The following is a 16,843-nucleotide window of genomic DNA, read 5'->3' on the forward strand; positions in this document are numbered from 1 at the left end:
CCATGTGGGTCATAATCCTTCTACCGACGTCGGTACAGGATGTCCCAGGTGTCCCTCCACTTCAGTCCTTGCAGCTGATGGGCTGACAGTTCAGGGCTTCCATAGGTTAGGGGACAGAAGGTGCGGTAGGTCAGGAAGATTGACAGCAACACAGCCAATGCACCCACACACAATGCACGCTGATGTGTCACGCTGCTGCAGATGCAAACAGAAACAAATATGAACAAAACTTTTTAGATAAAAACATAAAACATGTCACATTTTCATGAAAATTCAACAGTGAGATCTAAAGCCTGACAAAATGTGCTTCTATGTCTAACTGGCCCTTTCACACAACATAAAGCAGGTACAAGTTCAGACTGTTTGCAGTTCCATCCATATATTTCTGAACACACCTCTGACGCGGTGTAAAAAAAAAATAGTGCAAAGAGTGTGTTGAATGCCCTAGTGCTGTGCTAGCCCAAAATCAAATCCAGTTTGGGATATTGTTTAAATGATGGTGCTTGGATGTGCACATTTTAGCTGTTGCTTGTTTCGAAGGCCACGTAAACACAGTGCAAAGTTACTATTCAACTACACCGCTTAAAAAGAAAAAAAAAAATACAGAAAACGAATCAGCTCTCAATGGAGGAAAAAAAATAAAAAAAATATCACACTGGATAATTACAGTGGTCCCTCGATTATTGCAGGTGTTACGTTCCAAAAATTACCCACGATTGGTGAAATCTGCAAATTAGCCAACTTTATTTTTTACAATTATTATAGCTGTAAAACCCCTCACTACACTTTTCTTAGACAGGCATGAACATTTTTACACTTTTCTCTCTTGTTCAAACCGTCATAGAAAAATAAGTCCAGCATTATAGAATAAAACCAAAGGCACCCGTGGATGCCTTTGACAGTGCAAAACGTTTCGTCGACATTGTTATGTTTGTTGGGGAGAAAACTTACAAACATACAATAGAGCACTTCAGAGTCACACTGCTAGTGATCAAAGATTTATGTAAATTTGACACGCTGAACACATTCTGTACTGGACAGGAGACATGGCACGAGATTGATTGACAGTGGTCTAGAGCCAATCAGGACGCAGAAGACAATGTGCTGTAAACAAACAAACAACATGGAAAATCACACCAAAAAAATCTGCTTAACAGCAAGGCCGCGAAAGGTGAACCAGGTTATAGCGAGGGACCACTGCATACTGATACTAGACCAGGTTTGTGTTGGATGCCACATCAATTGATGGATATGAAAATTATCAATCTACAAAGGGCTAAATTCAAAGACATCTTGAAAATCAAAGTGAAAAAAATAATGCTGTTGGATAAGTCATTTTGCTGAAATTTCACTGCAGTAACATAAAATGGTACTAGGCAGTTTGTATGGCTCCACATGAATGACGATGTAAAACCCCTCACTACACACTTTATACACTTTTCTCAGACAGGCATGCACATTTTCACACTTTTCTCTCTTGTTTAAATACTCTCAAAGTTCAAACCTTTGTAGAAAAATAAGCCCAGTATTATAGAATGAAACCAAAGGCACCCGCTTTTTTGACGGTGCAAAACGTTTCGTCGACATTGTTGTATTTGTTGGGGAGAAAACTTACAAACATACAGATTTATGGTAGTATCAGTCTTAAAGGCCTGTCTCTGTTTCTGTCTAGTCAGAGACATTCACACCAGGGGCATGCTGGAAGTCATTTTGTAGCTCTACCACTGCTCATCTTATTTCTCCCTGCACAAAGCAGCAGATACCAGTGCTAATGATGGCTGTCCCGCTCTTCTTATCCTTTATTCCAGTAGTACTTACTCGGATCTGCTTGGCTCGATTTGGTTTTTAGGGTTTTCCATTACCAGGTACTTATCTTGGGTTCCAAGCAATTTCAGTCAAGATGAAAATGTGATGTCAGCAAGCTGCAGGCCACTGATTGGCCAGGGAATGATGTCATTGAATGAGTTATGATAGTGACTTCTTCACAAGAATCGAAACCACCTTTTTTGAAAGCTGGCAAAAAGGGATATGGTTGCACATAAAATTTTGAGGTTTTCACAAGAATCTCATACAAATATTTCACACTAGAGCCTTGTTAGGAAATTTAAAATAGTGGAAGTGGATCGTCCTACTAAAATACAACCAACTTCTACTCAAGACAAAGCCACTAACTTTCAGCAGCTGTGGTAGAAAATGTCAGTCATCATAAGATAAAACAGGCAGTGGTTCTGTAGATGAATGAATGAATGAATGAATGAATGAATGAATGAATGAATGAGAAAATGGCAATATTAATCCCAGTTTAGTTAAAACCCCATTTACAAATTCCTAAAAACCACTCGCTGACTCTACTGGCAACTTCTAAGCAACCACTAAATAACAAAAATTTTAATATCCATTTTCTGGGTTGCATTAGGTCACCTTACCCAATGACTGGTAGTTGCCAGTGACTGACACGATTAAGGTGAAAATTTTAATTTAAATCAGGAAAAAGAAGGGTAGCTCACAAGAGGAGATGCTGCTGAAGCTGATGAGCGTACCTGAGCAGGTGAGTGTGTGCATGCTCCAACAGAGCTGGACTTAGTAGGTACAAGTAGCAGAGTGCTGGCAGGTAGTGATACAGGAAAAGAGTTTTGTCCATAAGCAGGAAGGGAACAAAGTTCACCAACCAGCCGCCAACGCACACACATCCCAGACACACAAACTGGTCCCACACACCTGAAAAAAACCCAAAAAAACCCCCCAAAACCCACACATTTAGTTAGAAATGGTACCATAACCCGAACAGACAGCTGAGGTTAGACTTAGTCTCTGATGCAAATATGTCAGTGCGGACCATCTTTCTGCAGAACCATCTGGAAGGCCAGATGGGTCTGCAGAAACTGTATTTGTGCTCTGATTCTTCCTATTTTACTGTCAGAACTCAGTGTGTCCCTACGTACCATCAGGTACATCTTTCAAGCCTCGCCTCCTCCTCAACAAGTAGACAACTGCCAGCAGCTGATAGGCCAGCAGGCTGAGATTGGCCACGCCCCATGACACCGGGTTACCAATTAGATGGATCTGAGCCTGAAACAGAAAAAGTGGATTACAGGGCTAAACGGGACAAAGCGTGTGTGTTACTCTGCGTGTGTGTGTCGTGTTTTTACATTGGTGGAGGAGTGCAGCCAGTATGCAATGTTGGTCTCCATGGTGATCCACTCTAATGGGGAGGAACTGTATTTGTGCTCCGACTCTTCCTGTTTTACTGTCAGCATCTTCCACTGCCAAGATATCAGATTTGTTTTATTTTACTCCTTTCTGTTTCTTTGCTAGTGTCACAGGAATAAATCTGATTGGACGGTGAGTTTTGAATTCAGGTTCATACTTGCAGTTCAACAAATTTTGCCCAGAAAGAAATTTTTCTATCAACGTCGATATGAGTTGGAGAGTGAAGCTCTGCCTCCCGTTCCTTCTGCTCCTGACCTGGACAAGATTGACAGTGTGCGTTGTGACCTCACTAAAGTAACATTGCAAAGCTACTGAGTGATAATAGTGAAGAAAGAAGAAGGTCAAGAGGAGGAGGAGGAGTTTAGTGGCCATACTGGTTCCATAGCGGTGCTCCTCCACTGTCCATTCCAAACTGCTGCTGTGAGCTTTGAACAGTTTGTCTGCTACAACCTCCAACTGACGGAAACCCCAGTCTGGAAGGGACACACCACTCAGCTGCATTCGCAAACACACACAGACACACACAAACAGGCTGTAATAACTTCATATTGTACAGGCATTCAGCTGAGACATATTCTGTCTGCACCTTGAGGACAGCTGAAGTGTTGACATGAATGAGTCGGACTTCAGATAGGATGGTCTTCCACACCTCTGACTCTGCCTCCCTGTTTGAAATGTCCTGACCACACAAACACACCAACAAACAGCAGGCTCAGTAAAAAGCATTTCAGCCACTGATTAGTATAAAGGTAAGAGGGGTTTCCATATTTGAGCAGCTCCTGTAGGTGTAATGTAAACATGGCCCTGTACTCTTGTGCATATCCTATCTACAAAACACTCTCATGAGTAGATAATTTCGGCTAATTAATCCATCCTTTAGTTGACAATCTTCCAATCTCACCATTTTCAAATTGTTTTACCAGCTAAAGTTACTAATTAAGAATTAATGTAACATAACTAAGTTACAGCAAGCTACCTAATCTAAACTGTAATATTTTACTAACTTATAGTAATGTTTTGGCTTATGCTAGCTGGCTCACAGAGTCTGAGCTTGTGCATGTACTGCATACAAATACGAGCAAAAGAATGCTAAATGCAGTTCAATTAATGGCCGTGGGAGTCACTGACAACAATCTTTTTCTGGAAGTTCTTTTTCTAACTTCGCTCAGTGCTTCACTATAGACTCGCCTCGGCATGACCAACTACGGAAGCTCCAATGACACCACGTCTGTCTATGACAGACCTGTCGAGCCGTGCTTAGGGCTCCGCCCCCTCATTCTAACACGGCCGACCAGCCCCTCCTAACTCATTCTCGCTTTCTTCCCGTGAGAAACTACTTTGAGCTCCCTCAGCGAATCACGTAAATGTGCTGCAGCTCTGCGCGGTGCTCCTAGCCTTACGACATTTTCTGCCGTATCTCCGGGGACAACATGTTTTAGTGAAAACAGACAACTCCACTGTGTCTTTGTACAGGTATGGCAAATGGACACACTGTGGACTGGAGGACCTATTGTTAGAATTCTAATTATTATTATTATATTGGCTGCCCTGGTGCTTATATCAACCACCAGGGCAGCACCCGTTCCCGGCAGCTACACAGGTTAGCCAGGGAAATAATTGCGTAGAGCAGCACATGGCTCCTCTCCCTTCGAGCAACTCACGTGCCAGGAATTATGAACAGGGGGGCGGACCTCCTGTCCAGAGGGAATCCACTGTTCGGAGAATGGAGGCTTCATCTACAGGTGGTGGAGCAGATTTGGCAGAGATACGGCCGGACTGCCGTAGATCCCTTCGCCTTACGAGAAAACACACATTGCCCTTTGTTTTTCTCCCTCTCTGTCAGACGCAGATGCGCCACTGGGCGTGGATGCGTGGGCCCATCGATGGCCAAAAACACTGCTGTATGCGTTCTCTCCCCTCAGCCTGATCTCCCCAACACTGAGCAGAGTGAGGGATCAGGGGCTGTCACTGATTTTAATAGCTCCACAGTGGCCATCCAAACACTGGATAGCAGGAATCATCCAGCTTCTGGTGGACGAGCCATGGCCACTCCCCATCCGCAGGGACCTTCTGTCTCAGGCGCGTGGGGAGATATAACATCCCCATCCAGACCAGGTTGCTCTATGGACCTGGCCCGTGAACGGTGGAATTTGAAGGCGGCAGGCATGCCTCCGAAGGTTATTGAAACCATTCAAAATGCTAGAGCCTCCTCCACTCATTCCATTTACAGCAGTAAATGGCGTGTTTTTGAATAGTGGTGCTATGAAAAGCAGATAATCCCTTTTCAGTGTTCAATGCTGGAGCTGTTGTGTTTTCTTCAGGACTTGCTGGACAAAAGGAGAGCTTTTTCTATCATAAAGGTCTATTTGGCAGCTATTTCAGCCTGCCACATGGGGTTTGGTGATAAACCTGCCGGTCAGCACCCCCTTTGTATGTCGCTTCATGAGGGGGGTGCGTCGAACGCTCCCAGTCTCTAGACCACTGGTCCTTTATGGGATCTGTCAGTCGTTTAAGACGCACTCTCCCACCACCCCTTTGAGCCTATTGGGGCAGTGGGGTTGAAGTTTCTCTCTCTTAAAACCGCTCTGCTGTTGGCTCTAACCACAGCCAAGCGAGTTAGTGAATTACAGGCTTTGTCTATTCACCCCTAACCCAGCCTTTGTCTCTAAAGTGTTGGAAACATCATACAGGTGCTCTACAGTAGAGCTCCTGGCTTTTCACCCTCCTCCATTCTCCTCAGAGACAGAGCAGAGGCTGAACACTTTGTGCCCTGTGCAGGCCTTGGGGACTTATGTTGGCAGAACAGCCGGATTCAGGAAGTCGGATCAGCTGTTTGTTTCCTGGGCCTCCCCTCACAAGGGCAGGCCCTTATCACGCCAGAGGTTAGCTCATTGGATTGTAGAGGCCATAGCTCTGGCTTACAGCTGTAAGGGCTTGCAGTCCCCCCCCCCCGGGACTCCGAGCTCACTCCACTAGGGAGTGAGGCCACATCCTGGGCTTTGTTCAGAGGTGTATCAGTCCAGGATATTTGTGCGGCAGCAAGATGGGATGTTGCACAGTCATCCCTGGCTCAGGCAGTGCTGGATTCTGGTGCCTCAGGTTCGACCAGAGATCCTGGAGTAGTACTGGAGCGTAGCTTCGGGAACTGACCCAATCCGGAAGTGGACCATATCTCCCATAGTGAAACAACGAGCAAAGTTAGAAAAAGAACGTTGGGTTACTTAACGTAATCCCTGGTTCTCTGATGACAGAGTGAGGCGTTTCACCAACACTTCCCTCCTTGCTTAGGCACGGACAGAGTGCTTAGGAGAAAGAAATCTGCTTGGAATAAGTTAGGAGGGGCTGGTCGGCCGTATTAGAATGAGGGGGCAGAGCCCTAAGCACGGCTTGACAGGTCTGTCATCGACAGACGTGGTGTCATTGGAGCTTCCGTAGTTGGTCACACCGAGGCGATTTTCATAGTGAAACACCTCACTGTGTTATCAAAGAACCAGGGATTACATCAAGTAAGCCAACATTATCCCATACTCTTTTAATTGAATGTGTGGGTGCACTCCTGTTAATTTAGACAGAGATCAGAAATCACATGCAGCACAAACTGTACTCACCACCCTCCACAGGTTCTGTGCCGGCATAGACACATTGAAGTCTATGTATCCAGAGACTTCCTGAGTGTGAGGGCTCATTGGAGCTGCTACGTCATGACTGAAACACAACCATTGTAACACTGAAATAAACCAGCTGATGGTAAACAGGCAGGGGGACACAGAGCTGATGGAGAGGGGTCGACTACAACCCACAGAGGGCTATTTATTCAGTACAGAACTTCAAAGTACTTTTTTGACCTAACCATTTATTTCCAAAGAAACTTGAGATTAGTAACTTTTCTATTTACTCATTGCCTCTAAATGTTTCAAGTTTTGAGCTCCAGAGTTACTGAGACAACAGAGCCCTCAAAAATCAGGACATATCCTGAGTTGTTTACCTGTTAAGAAAACGTGACGTCATCCCATGAACCAGCTGGATGACATCACCGTGACGGACAGGTCGAGGAGGAGTGTCGACCACCAGCTGCTGCCTGACAGAGATATAGACAGTATTTACACATGGGCCACGTCTCCATGTATAGCACTTGAAGAGAAATGTGATCTACCTGCCCGGATCTTTGATGATCCACCAGTTGTTGACATCTTTGAAGGGATAACAGGTGACCTGCTGCTGGTGAGAGCTGCCCCGCCCATTGTCATACCTGAATAAAAACAGGAAACATCATTAAATAAATCATGAAGTTGAACTGTAACTGGGATTCTTTTTGAAGCAGGTGTTTAGCTACTATGTTGGAAGCACCTGATTGGATAGTTGACTTTGTGAGAATGGAGCCAGCAGGGGATTGGCTGGGAGACAGAGCTTCTCAAAGTCACCTGACTCCCATAAGCCACTTCTAGAGGCTGACCCCGAGTGATCCTGGAGAGACCGCCCTACAATACAAAAATCAATCTATCAATCCGCTCCAGAATGTGATATTCCACTCTTTATACACCCCTTTGCATTTAATCATTAGTTATTATTAATCTCTGGCTCTCTTCTGCAGTGTTCCTTTCGTTTTGTTTTCCTTTCCCCACCCCCAACCCATCACAGGAGATATGAGCCTCTCCCTCAGCTTAATTCTGCTGGAGATTTCTTCCTGCTAAAAGGGACTTTAAACAGTTTTTATAAACTCTGAATCACAAACCATTTGAATTAAAATGTCAAAGGCAGCAGTGAGATCGGGAAGGACAAAGACTGAAACTTTATGTTAATTAATGCTGATCTTAAGGTTACTGATAACCTTAGTAAGACCTGCTTCTGTGCTGTGATTGGTTCTGAAAACTGCGGGGTATTTATCATAAATACAGTGAGATCAAAGATTTAGATTCACTTGTCGGCAAACAAATATTTCAAAACTTTCTAATCTGTTTTCTCTCAGGAAACAGGTCTATAATTACTAAGTGTAGCTGACAGTATTTACCTGCAGGCTGGCCTGGAAAGCAGAACTCATCAGCTGGTCATGTGGTCCGCTGCGGTTCAGGAAACTCAGGTGAACGTAGAACCAGAACACATAGAGCAGGACTGGAACCACCACCAGACACAGAACTCTATGTACACTTTGCACACACACATTCATCTGCACAAAGACATGCATGCAGGATCATTATGTTCTTAGAATCACATTTTTTCATATCATAAATATAAACTGTATGGAAACACTATAACACCCAAAAAAATACATAAATAAATGAAACACTCAGGCAATGCTTTTATTTATTTTTTTTACATAGTGCTAAACTGCTATTATTAAAACATTGCAGACAAATACTTTTATGCACGTAATGTACTTACATCCTGCCTCACTAGAAATACTATCTAATTCCTAAGGAAAACACTGCACCAGTTTGGAAAGTGTCCTTTTCCAAGCCTTTACATTTACAGAGAAGACCCTGCTCTATGTTAACTGTATTGGAAACACTGTTTTACAAAACCATGACTTTTTGGTACTAAAGATGACATGAAACTGGCAAATTAGTCCATAAAACACAACAAAAACAGTTCCTGAGAATGGATTTTCTGGAGCTGGGAACCATTTTTCAAAAGACACATGACATGGAGTATTCTTGAAAGTAGCAGCAGTCATAGCTGCAAAAGTAGGGTTTGCCAGCTAAATGCTGGATATGATACAATCAGGAAGTCTAGACTCACATGACTGATAGTTTTGTCTCCAATAAGCTTCCAGGTGTGCAGAGAAGCCACGACCAGCAGCAGCAGATATGAGAACAGACCCATGTACTTCACCCTACACCAATCACATTTTCACATTAACATTTGCATTTTAAACAACAGCACACGCTAGAGAGCAACAGGCCTTAAATCACTTTCTCACCCTACAGCCGCACCGCAGGAAACACCAGAGAGAATCAGCCAACTGTATCTGGACCAGGAGCTGAGGAGGAGAGAGTAACCATATGACGTCAGAGCAGAGAAAGGGTCTGTTTAAAACGGAAACAAACTGTTCAACTCAGTTTAGTTGTATTAACGTCGCACTAATTTAAAATAACATTTGCTTCAAGTTACATTACACTGCAAGGTACAAACCCCACAGTATTAATGAGAGAATCCCGAGTAATCACATGATCCCCTATTAGCTAGCACTTGGCGAGAGTAGGGATTAAGAACTTCCTTTTAAGATAAAGAAACCTCCAGCAGCTACTTGCCTATGTTTGAGAGTGGGCCATAGAGTGAACACACTATACCACACAGCTCTCCTTAATAACAGCAACAGCTGAACATGTGAAAATACAAGTTTCAAAAAGATATTTTTAAAAAAATGGAAATTTTAACCACCAATTGCTAGTCTTGGTAGCCAGGGATCAGCCCGCCAGAGCCTCTGCAATTCCTGTGGGTTGTGGGCCTACAGGAGGATGGGCCCATGTCCTTTTTTCAGCTATGCCCAGCCAGGCCCCATGAACTAAAGCGTTGCCACCAGATGTTTGGCCTTAGGCACCCCCCGGGCCTGGCTCCAGGGTGGGGCCCCAGTAACCCTATCCCAGGCAGAGATAGTGCAAACTGTTCTCTTGATTGTATACTTATAGGGTTCTTTTGAGTCGGTCTTTGTCTGGTCCTCACCCAGGACCAATTTGCCATGGGCAACCCTGGGCGACCCTGCCAGGGGGCAAAAGCCCCCTGATAACATTGCCCTGATTTTGGGAAGGCTCTTAATGTTGTAGGGCTGTCTTGGTTGAAGTGCCTCTACAATGTTGCGTGGAGATCAGGGGCAGTACCTCCGGATTAGCAGACCAGGGTGGTGGTTTCCATTTTTAAGAAAGAGGACCGGAGGGTGTGTTCCAACTCTAGGGGAAAAAAATAAAAATAAAAAAAATCACACTCCTCAGCCTCCCTAGGAAAGTCTACGCCAGGGTGTTGGAAAGGAGAGTCCATCCGTTAGTTGAACCTCGGATACAGGAGGAACAATGCGGTTTTTGTTCTGGTCGTGGAACATTGGACCAGCTCTTTTACCCTCTCAAAGATACTTGAGGGTGGTTGGGAGTTTGCCCAACCAGTCTACATGTGTTTTATGCACTTGGAGAAGGCATTCGACCATGTCCCTTGCCGGGTTCTGTGGGGGTACTCTGGGAGTATGGGGTGTCTGGCCCATTGCTACGAGTATTTGATCCCTTGCAAGAAGCTCGGTCCTCACAGCCGTCATTAAGTCAGATTAGTTTCCAGTGGGTGATGGACTCTGCCTGGGCTGCCCTTTGTCAACAATTCTTTTCGTTAATTTCATTAACAGAATTGTCCCACTGGGAGGAGGCAGACCCAGGGCACGCTGGAGAGATTATATCTCTCGGCTGGCCTGGGAACGCCTTGGTGTTCCCCCAGACAAGCTGGTGGTGGCTAGGGAGAGGGAGGTCTGGGTTTCTCTGCTTAGGCTGGTTAGGCCTGAGTCTAAGCCGCAGATAAGTGGAAGAAGAAGGATGGATGGAAATTTTAAGTAGGATTAGTCAAGACTAAAGAAGCTGGTTTATGTGCAGAAATGTAGGAGTAATTCAATATAACATGGCTAACTGTTGGATTTATTCTGCTAACAGCTTGTCTGTGAAGTTTGTATTCCCGTTTTGATGAGTGAAATTGTAGTATTTTATTTGCACTAATTAGCAGACAAATGTTTTTTCTACAAGGCTGTGGATGTAATTTTTAATGCAGTTAAGTCAAACACTATAAAAACGAAGTCAGATTTTTGAACCACATGAGGAACTGCAGTTTTTGGCGCTTCCACATGGTTTAAAGTCCCTGAGTTAACCAAACTTGCTAGCATTAGCTGATAATTTAGCGCTCCACTTATTAGTAAAAATAAGAAGGTGGCCACCATAAAACTATAACTGAGGGCTTCAAAACAAACCAGTGGGCAATATCACAGTGGCTACAGCCATCTTTAATTTACAGTCTACACTTTCTACACATGAGAAGAGAAATCTGAGACTAACCTGCTGGGCGCATTGTGGAAGCGCAGGTATGAGAAGAAAGCCAGGAGCACGAAGAAGATGAGGACAGACTCAAGTAACATGAAACGTGATTGGACAATCAGAGAGTTCTCTGGAACAGCAAAGATCCAAAGTCAGACTTGACTGAAAAGAGCAACCCGTCTGCATATTCACCGGGAAAGTATCACTTCACTGGTTTATAAAAAGCAGCAGCTAAAAGGCTTTTCAGCAGGAAGACGTTAACTCTTACTCAGCATGGACGCACTCACCCAGCAGCAACAGCACTGCAGCTCCCAGAGCAGACAGGTGGGAGAACTTCAACTCTAAAGTCAACAAGTAGACCAGAGGAACACAGAGAGCTCCACAAAAGGCCGGCAGAAGCCTCAGACTCCACACATTCACCGTGCTAGGATACTCTGCAAAACAAAACAAACACACACTACTTTTAAACAGACCAAAACCAAGTTAGACGGGAGGAAATATAGAAACTGGTTTCAAAAAAAAAAAAAGAAGGCACACGCTGGTTTATATAGATTAACAAATTTTCTGGTTTAACCTCTAACTGGATGAAATCATTTTTGGGGATTTGTACCTGCTCCAATTCTGTTCCACATAAAGTTCCCATCAAAACCTCCCAGGTACGCTAAAACAGCAAAAGCAGAAGCACATGTTGGAGCAAAGTATAAATAAAGCTGTACACTCACAAAGGGCTGTGTTGGTATTTTAATAACCCACCTCCAAAGGCCAGGATCATATGACCGAGAGGTGGTCCACTGTCATCAATGAAGAAAACCCTCTTCATGTAGAGAGACACAAACTGACCATAATACACCTCATCAAACCTGCACAACGGTCAAGGTATAAAAATCAGTTAATAACAGAATGAAGCTTGGTACGTAAGTTTGTATGTGGGTGTACATGATGTTCAGGTGTGTGAAACAGATGCACTCACACCACAGCATTGGGATAATTAAGATGGCTCAGCCTGGTCCAGAAGGCCAGCAAGGAGACCAGCACCAGAAGCAGGTCTACCTGGGCTGTCACCACCAGGGGGAGCTGTAGCATCTCTGACACACAGCTGTGACTGTAAAATAGGAACATATAACCTCTGATTAATAGTAATTAATTTATAACTAAAACAAAAAAAAACCCCACCTCTTTACATCATTGAAATTGACTTCTCTATCATTCTTGTGCTATCTGCCCTTTCTGGAGGAAGATACAACACCCTGTCTGAGGTAAGAACAGGAAGTTTTAGTCAGTGACATTACAGGACTCTATTAATCCGTTACTTAAAACAGATGCGTCTGCTGTATCCGTACAGTTTATGGAGGGAGCCCTTGCTATCTAGAGCTACTACAGAGAGACAGACAACCAGTTTCACTCACACTTACGGCCAACTGCCAACACAGCAAACTCCACAACCTACTAGTGGAGCAGCACGTCTGAGGCAATAGTACTACCCACCACACCCTGGAGCCAGGCCCGGTAAAGGTGCCTAAGGGCAAACTTATTTTGCCATGATTCTCAAAACTGAGCTCAGCTGCATCCTGCTTCCACGGATCATCTGTTAGTTACTAAAACTGGATTGGGATCAACCTGTGGTAAATTCAGATGATTGGACTTGATTGGAAAGACACATGCCAGAGCACAATCCAAGCCATAAAGTCCAAGGAATTGTCTGTAGATCTCTGAAACAGGATTGCATCGCGGTACAGATCTGTAAAAAAAAAACAACAACTCTGCAGCATTGAAGGTCCCAACGAGCACAGTGACCTCCATTAACCTTAAACGAAGAACTTTGGAACCACCAGGACTCTTCCTAGAGCTTGCTGCCCAGTCATTCTGAACATTTAGAATAGAAGGGCCTTAGTAAAGGAAGTGACCAAGACTGTGATAGTCACTCTCATAGAGCTCCAACATTGCCCTGTGGAGAGAGGAACCTTCTAAAAGAGAAATCATTTTTGCAGTATGAAAACAAAGTTCTCTGGTCTGATGAAACAAAGATTGAATTCTTTGGCCTAAATGCCAAGCATCACCTGGCCAATACCATCCTACAGTGAAGCATAGTGGTGGCAGCATCATGCTGTAGGGATGTTTGTCAACAGTAGGAACAGGAAGATGGGTCAGGGTTGGGGAAATGCATCAATATGCAGAGACATCCTTGATGATTACCTGCTCCAGAGTGCTCTGGACCTCTGACCTCTGGACCTTCTAACAGGATGACGACTCTAAGCACAGCCAAGATAACAAAGGAGTGGCTTTGGGACCACTTTGTCTTTGAGTGGCACAGCCAGTGCCCAGACTTGATCCCGAATGAACATCTCTGGAGAGATCTGAAAATGGATGTGCATCGACATTCCCCATCTAACCTGATGGAGCTTGAGAGGTTCTGCATAGAAAAGAGTTTCTATTATGGAGTACTGTTGTGTATAATTTTGAGGGGGAAAATGAATTTACCCCATTTTGGAACAAGACTACCTTTAAAAAATGTGGAAAAATGTGGAGACTTCCTGGATGCATTGTAGCCTTGTGATTGACAGGTGATATGTTCCGGGTGTATGCTCCCTCTTTCCCTATAGCACATGGGACAGGCTTAAATTCCTGGTCACAGGTCCAACTACTAGACTACCTAGTGTCAGTGGATAACTTAACACTCCACCCTCTTGTCCTAATTACGTTTTTTTTTTTTTTTTTTGTGAATGGCTACAAAAACCCAAACATGGCAGCAAGCAAATCACAATTGGCAAGTAAACAACAAATGGGTGACACCACAGTGGCTAAATCCATATTTTATATCAAGTTCGTAGCTTTAACACACACATTAGTGTGAGGTCAGTGTGGCAGTGTTCTAGTTTTTGCCCCTGTACACCCCCAGCACGAAGGTCTTTCAAGGAGTAGGGGAGACCGGGGATAGTTGTAACGTGGGTCAGTTGTAACACTTCCAATTTCTCCAATCAGGGCTAAGTTTCAAATGATGTGACTCATCCTGTGCATGCCCAACTCAGTTCTGCTATCACATGTGAAAAATCAGCACATTTTGTCAAACACAGACAATTTAACACGAAAAAAAGTAATTTGTATGGCAAAAAGTAAGTTTTTCTACTTTATTTCAATTTCTAATAGCATTATTTGCTTTTCAGTTAAACTCATCAAACTTAAATTGTGTTATTTGTATGTCTATGGGGATATATTCTGTGTAGGTCTTTAGTGCTAATGTTTTAGCCGTTGGCTGTAATGTTAGCTAGTTCATGGCTATAGGAGTCTGGGTCAGTTGTAACAGCAACAGTCTGGGTTAGTTGTAACAATAATGCAGATGTTACAACTTACCACACTATTACTTTAACTTATATTAAACAAGTTGGGGCAACGACATCAGCAGAGAGAGGTTCACTGGTTTCATTTGTATATGCGGTTAATGCCATTGGCAACACAATTCCTCCACTGTTTGTGTTCCCACACATACATTATGCAGACCACTGTGTCAGAGATGGACCAGTAGGAAGTACTGGTAGTGGAAATAAATCAGGATGGGTGCAAGAAACAGATTTCCTCATCTTTCTGAAGCACTTTGCAAACCACACCAAGGTAAGCCATGATAAAAAGTAATGGAATTGCGATGCTGGTGAACAACTACATTTTTCCAGCTTCATTGTTATGTTCAAAATTGGTGCAAGAGTTGTAGGTTATAATGCCCACTGAGCCAATGAGGCCAACCTCGAGGAAGACCAACCAAAATTAATGAAATATTCAGTTGCAGAAAATTCCATAACTTGTCTTTTTTGGGGGGTTGGAATATGTTCAAAAGCTAGATTTCTGCATTCGGTCACACACACACACACATCTACATAAATGGATGTAAGTGCATTCATGTGTTGAATAAACAAAGATTACATGTTAATGTTTTGTTAGTACCCTTATTTCATTGTGTTACATTTCACCCCAGGATATGTTACAACTAACCCAGACTACGGGGTAAATTGTAACATTTCACTCTTCGTGTTTGAGACCATACCATGCAATGGGTAATTGTGCTGCAGAGAAAATAGCTGCACTATTTAATAGCCGAGACATGTAAATACTTTGCATTACATTTTGAATCCACTACCTTAAAAGAGCTTCAATTTACAGACAGAAATGTCAAAAATGTTACAACTATCCCCGGTCTCCCCTACAGCAATTGCAATGTTGTTAAAAACATTTAAAGGTTATATAGAATCTGCACTTCAATCACAGCTTCGTTGCTTCAATCGTCCCGAAGCCTTAGTTCATAACACATTTCCTGGATGTCCCCTTCTCTTAAAAAAAAAAAACAAAAAAAAAAACGCACACAGTATCCCTCAGCGTCCTGCCCCTGCTGCTGTTGCTCTGATCCGAAACAGCCTGACCTCACAGTGATGTGTTCACGTGTCTCTGAGTACGGGTCGGGATGTTGCAGCAGTGAACCTCCCGTTTTTCGCCCTCAGCTGCCTCTTTGTCACATTCTTTAATAAATATGTGCAGCTTCGCTTTAACTCCACGTTAGACGTTCTTCTACACATAAGAGCAATTAGCATTAGCATACTAGTCTCTAGCTAAGAGGCGCTTAAGCAGCAGCTGCCTTCCTCACTCCTCGTTTTCCTCCACACCGTGTATGTTACCTGTGGCCCAACAGGTTAAGCTCATCTGTTGCCGTCCGCTTCTTGCCGTTTCTCCCGGTGTATGCTTTGAACTCAAGAGGCGTATAAACGAAGTTTTATAGCAGCGGCCGTTCGAAGCTTCCGGTGATTGATTATACTGCACTACCATCGGTTCGCTCGGAGCTCCACTACATGGCCTGTGGCTGGCCGCTAAAGGAGCATTACAACGGCGTGTTTAGAAAACTAAAAGTTTTAGGAACGGGTCTTACATTTAATACTACTTTTAATATTAATAATTAATTAATACTAATAATTTCATCTGAAAATTAGCCCAGTCGAAAAATGTATAAACCACATGAAAGGGAGCAGTTTCAAACGTTCATCGGAGTCCACCTTGGACTGAGTCACTCCCAGGGTGAAGGTTGGCACATAATTGCGATCTCATTTATAGACACAGACAGACTGCCAACCAATCTGAGTATTTGTTAATTTCTCAATCTGACTTTCTGCTTCAAATCTGTTAGGTTCTGACTCTGACAATAAGTATTACAAGTGAATTTTGAATTATAATGTCTTTATTGAAGCAGAGCTTACATTGAAATGAGGAATTTCATTGTGAGTTCTTTCTTTTTTTTCTGTTTAATGTGAATTTCGGTGTATGTACGAGGCAACAGATTTGCGATTTTTAATGACTCGTCACAATTAATTACCATATTATCACAACCCCATCTTCTTACTTTATTGCCATCATGATCAGGGCCGTGCAGAGAGGTTTAAAGGGGCGGGTGCTTAAAGCTAAAAAGGGGCACATTGAGCCAGGCTGAATAACAACAACACACATTCATCAAGAATCTAATATGGGCAACAAGGCAAAGCAAACGTAGCCGATGTTTTACCTGATGGGTACAATGTTGCTGTTGAGGGGTTGCTGTGGATAGTGCTGGAGGGCAGGGCTGTGTTGATCTGAGACTGTAGACATTAAAAAGTCCATAGGAGAGA

At 43.5% G+C, this 16,843-nt stretch overlaps 1 protein-coding gene across 2 annotated transcripts in view; it reads right to left on the reverse strand.

The window, feature by feature from the left end:
* pomt1 (protein-O-mannosyltransferase 1) overlaps window positions 1–16,041 on the reverse strand; it is a 16,448-nt gene extending 407 nt beyond the window's left edge. The window contains exons 1-21 of one of the 2 annotated variants that reach the window (XM_013914025.1): window positions 13,707–13,890; window positions 13,401–13,617; window positions 12,178–12,309; window positions 11,961–12,067; window positions 11,818–11,868; window positions 11,495–11,641; window positions 11,229–11,337; window positions 9,128–9,187; window positions 8,947–9,040; window positions 8,219–8,374; window positions 7,558–7,688; window positions 7,364–7,459; window positions 7,196–7,288; window positions 6,819–6,915; window positions 3,797–3,889; window positions 3,585–3,705; window positions 3,368–3,465; window positions 3,150–3,263; window positions 2,943–3,069; window positions 2,541–2,718; window positions 1–195 (exon numbers count right to left, since the gene is read on the reverse strand). The exon at window positions 1–195 is cut by the window's left edge and continues 407 nt beyond it. In XM_013914025.1, the coding sequence (XP_013769479.1) occupies window positions 21–195; window positions 2,541–2,718; window positions 2,943–3,069; window positions 3,150–3,263; window positions 3,368–3,465; window positions 3,585–3,705; window positions 3,797–3,889; window positions 6,819–6,915; window positions 7,196–7,288; window positions 7,364–7,459; window positions 7,558–7,688; window positions 8,219–8,374; window positions 8,947–9,040; window positions 9,128–9,187; window positions 11,229–11,337; window positions 11,495–11,641; window positions 11,818–11,868; window positions 11,961–12,067; window positions 12,178–12,290 (2,160 nt within the window). In that variant the 5' untranslated portion in view covers window positions 12,291–12,309; window positions 13,401–13,617; window positions 13,707–13,890 and the 3' untranslated portion in view covers window positions 1–20. Of the gene's footprint in view, window positions 196–2,540; window positions 2,719–2,942; window positions 3,070–3,149; window positions 3,264–3,367; window positions 3,466–3,584; window positions 3,706–3,796; window positions 3,890–6,818; window positions 6,916–7,195; window positions 7,289–7,363; window positions 7,460–7,557; window positions 7,689–8,218; window positions 8,375–8,946; window positions 9,041–9,127; window positions 9,188–11,228; window positions 11,338–11,494; window positions 11,642–11,817; window positions 11,869–11,960; window positions 12,068–12,177; window positions 12,310–13,400; window positions 13,618–13,706; window positions 13,891–15,865 lie in introns of those variants that run through there. The other variant, XM_005745807.1, reaches the window with a different exon arrangement.
* Between the last annotated feature and the right edge of the window lie 802 nt (window positions 16,042–16,843).

This window comes from Pundamilia nyererei, unplaced genomic scaffold (assembly GCF_000239375.1).
Source record: "Pundamilia nyererei isolate P.nyererei 1_Seehausen unplaced genomic scaffold, PunNye1.0 scaffold00167, whole genome shotgun sequence".
Classification (NCBI taxonomy): Eukaryota; Metazoa; Chordata; class Actinopteri; order Cichliformes; family Cichlidae; genus Pundamilia; species Pundamilia nyererei.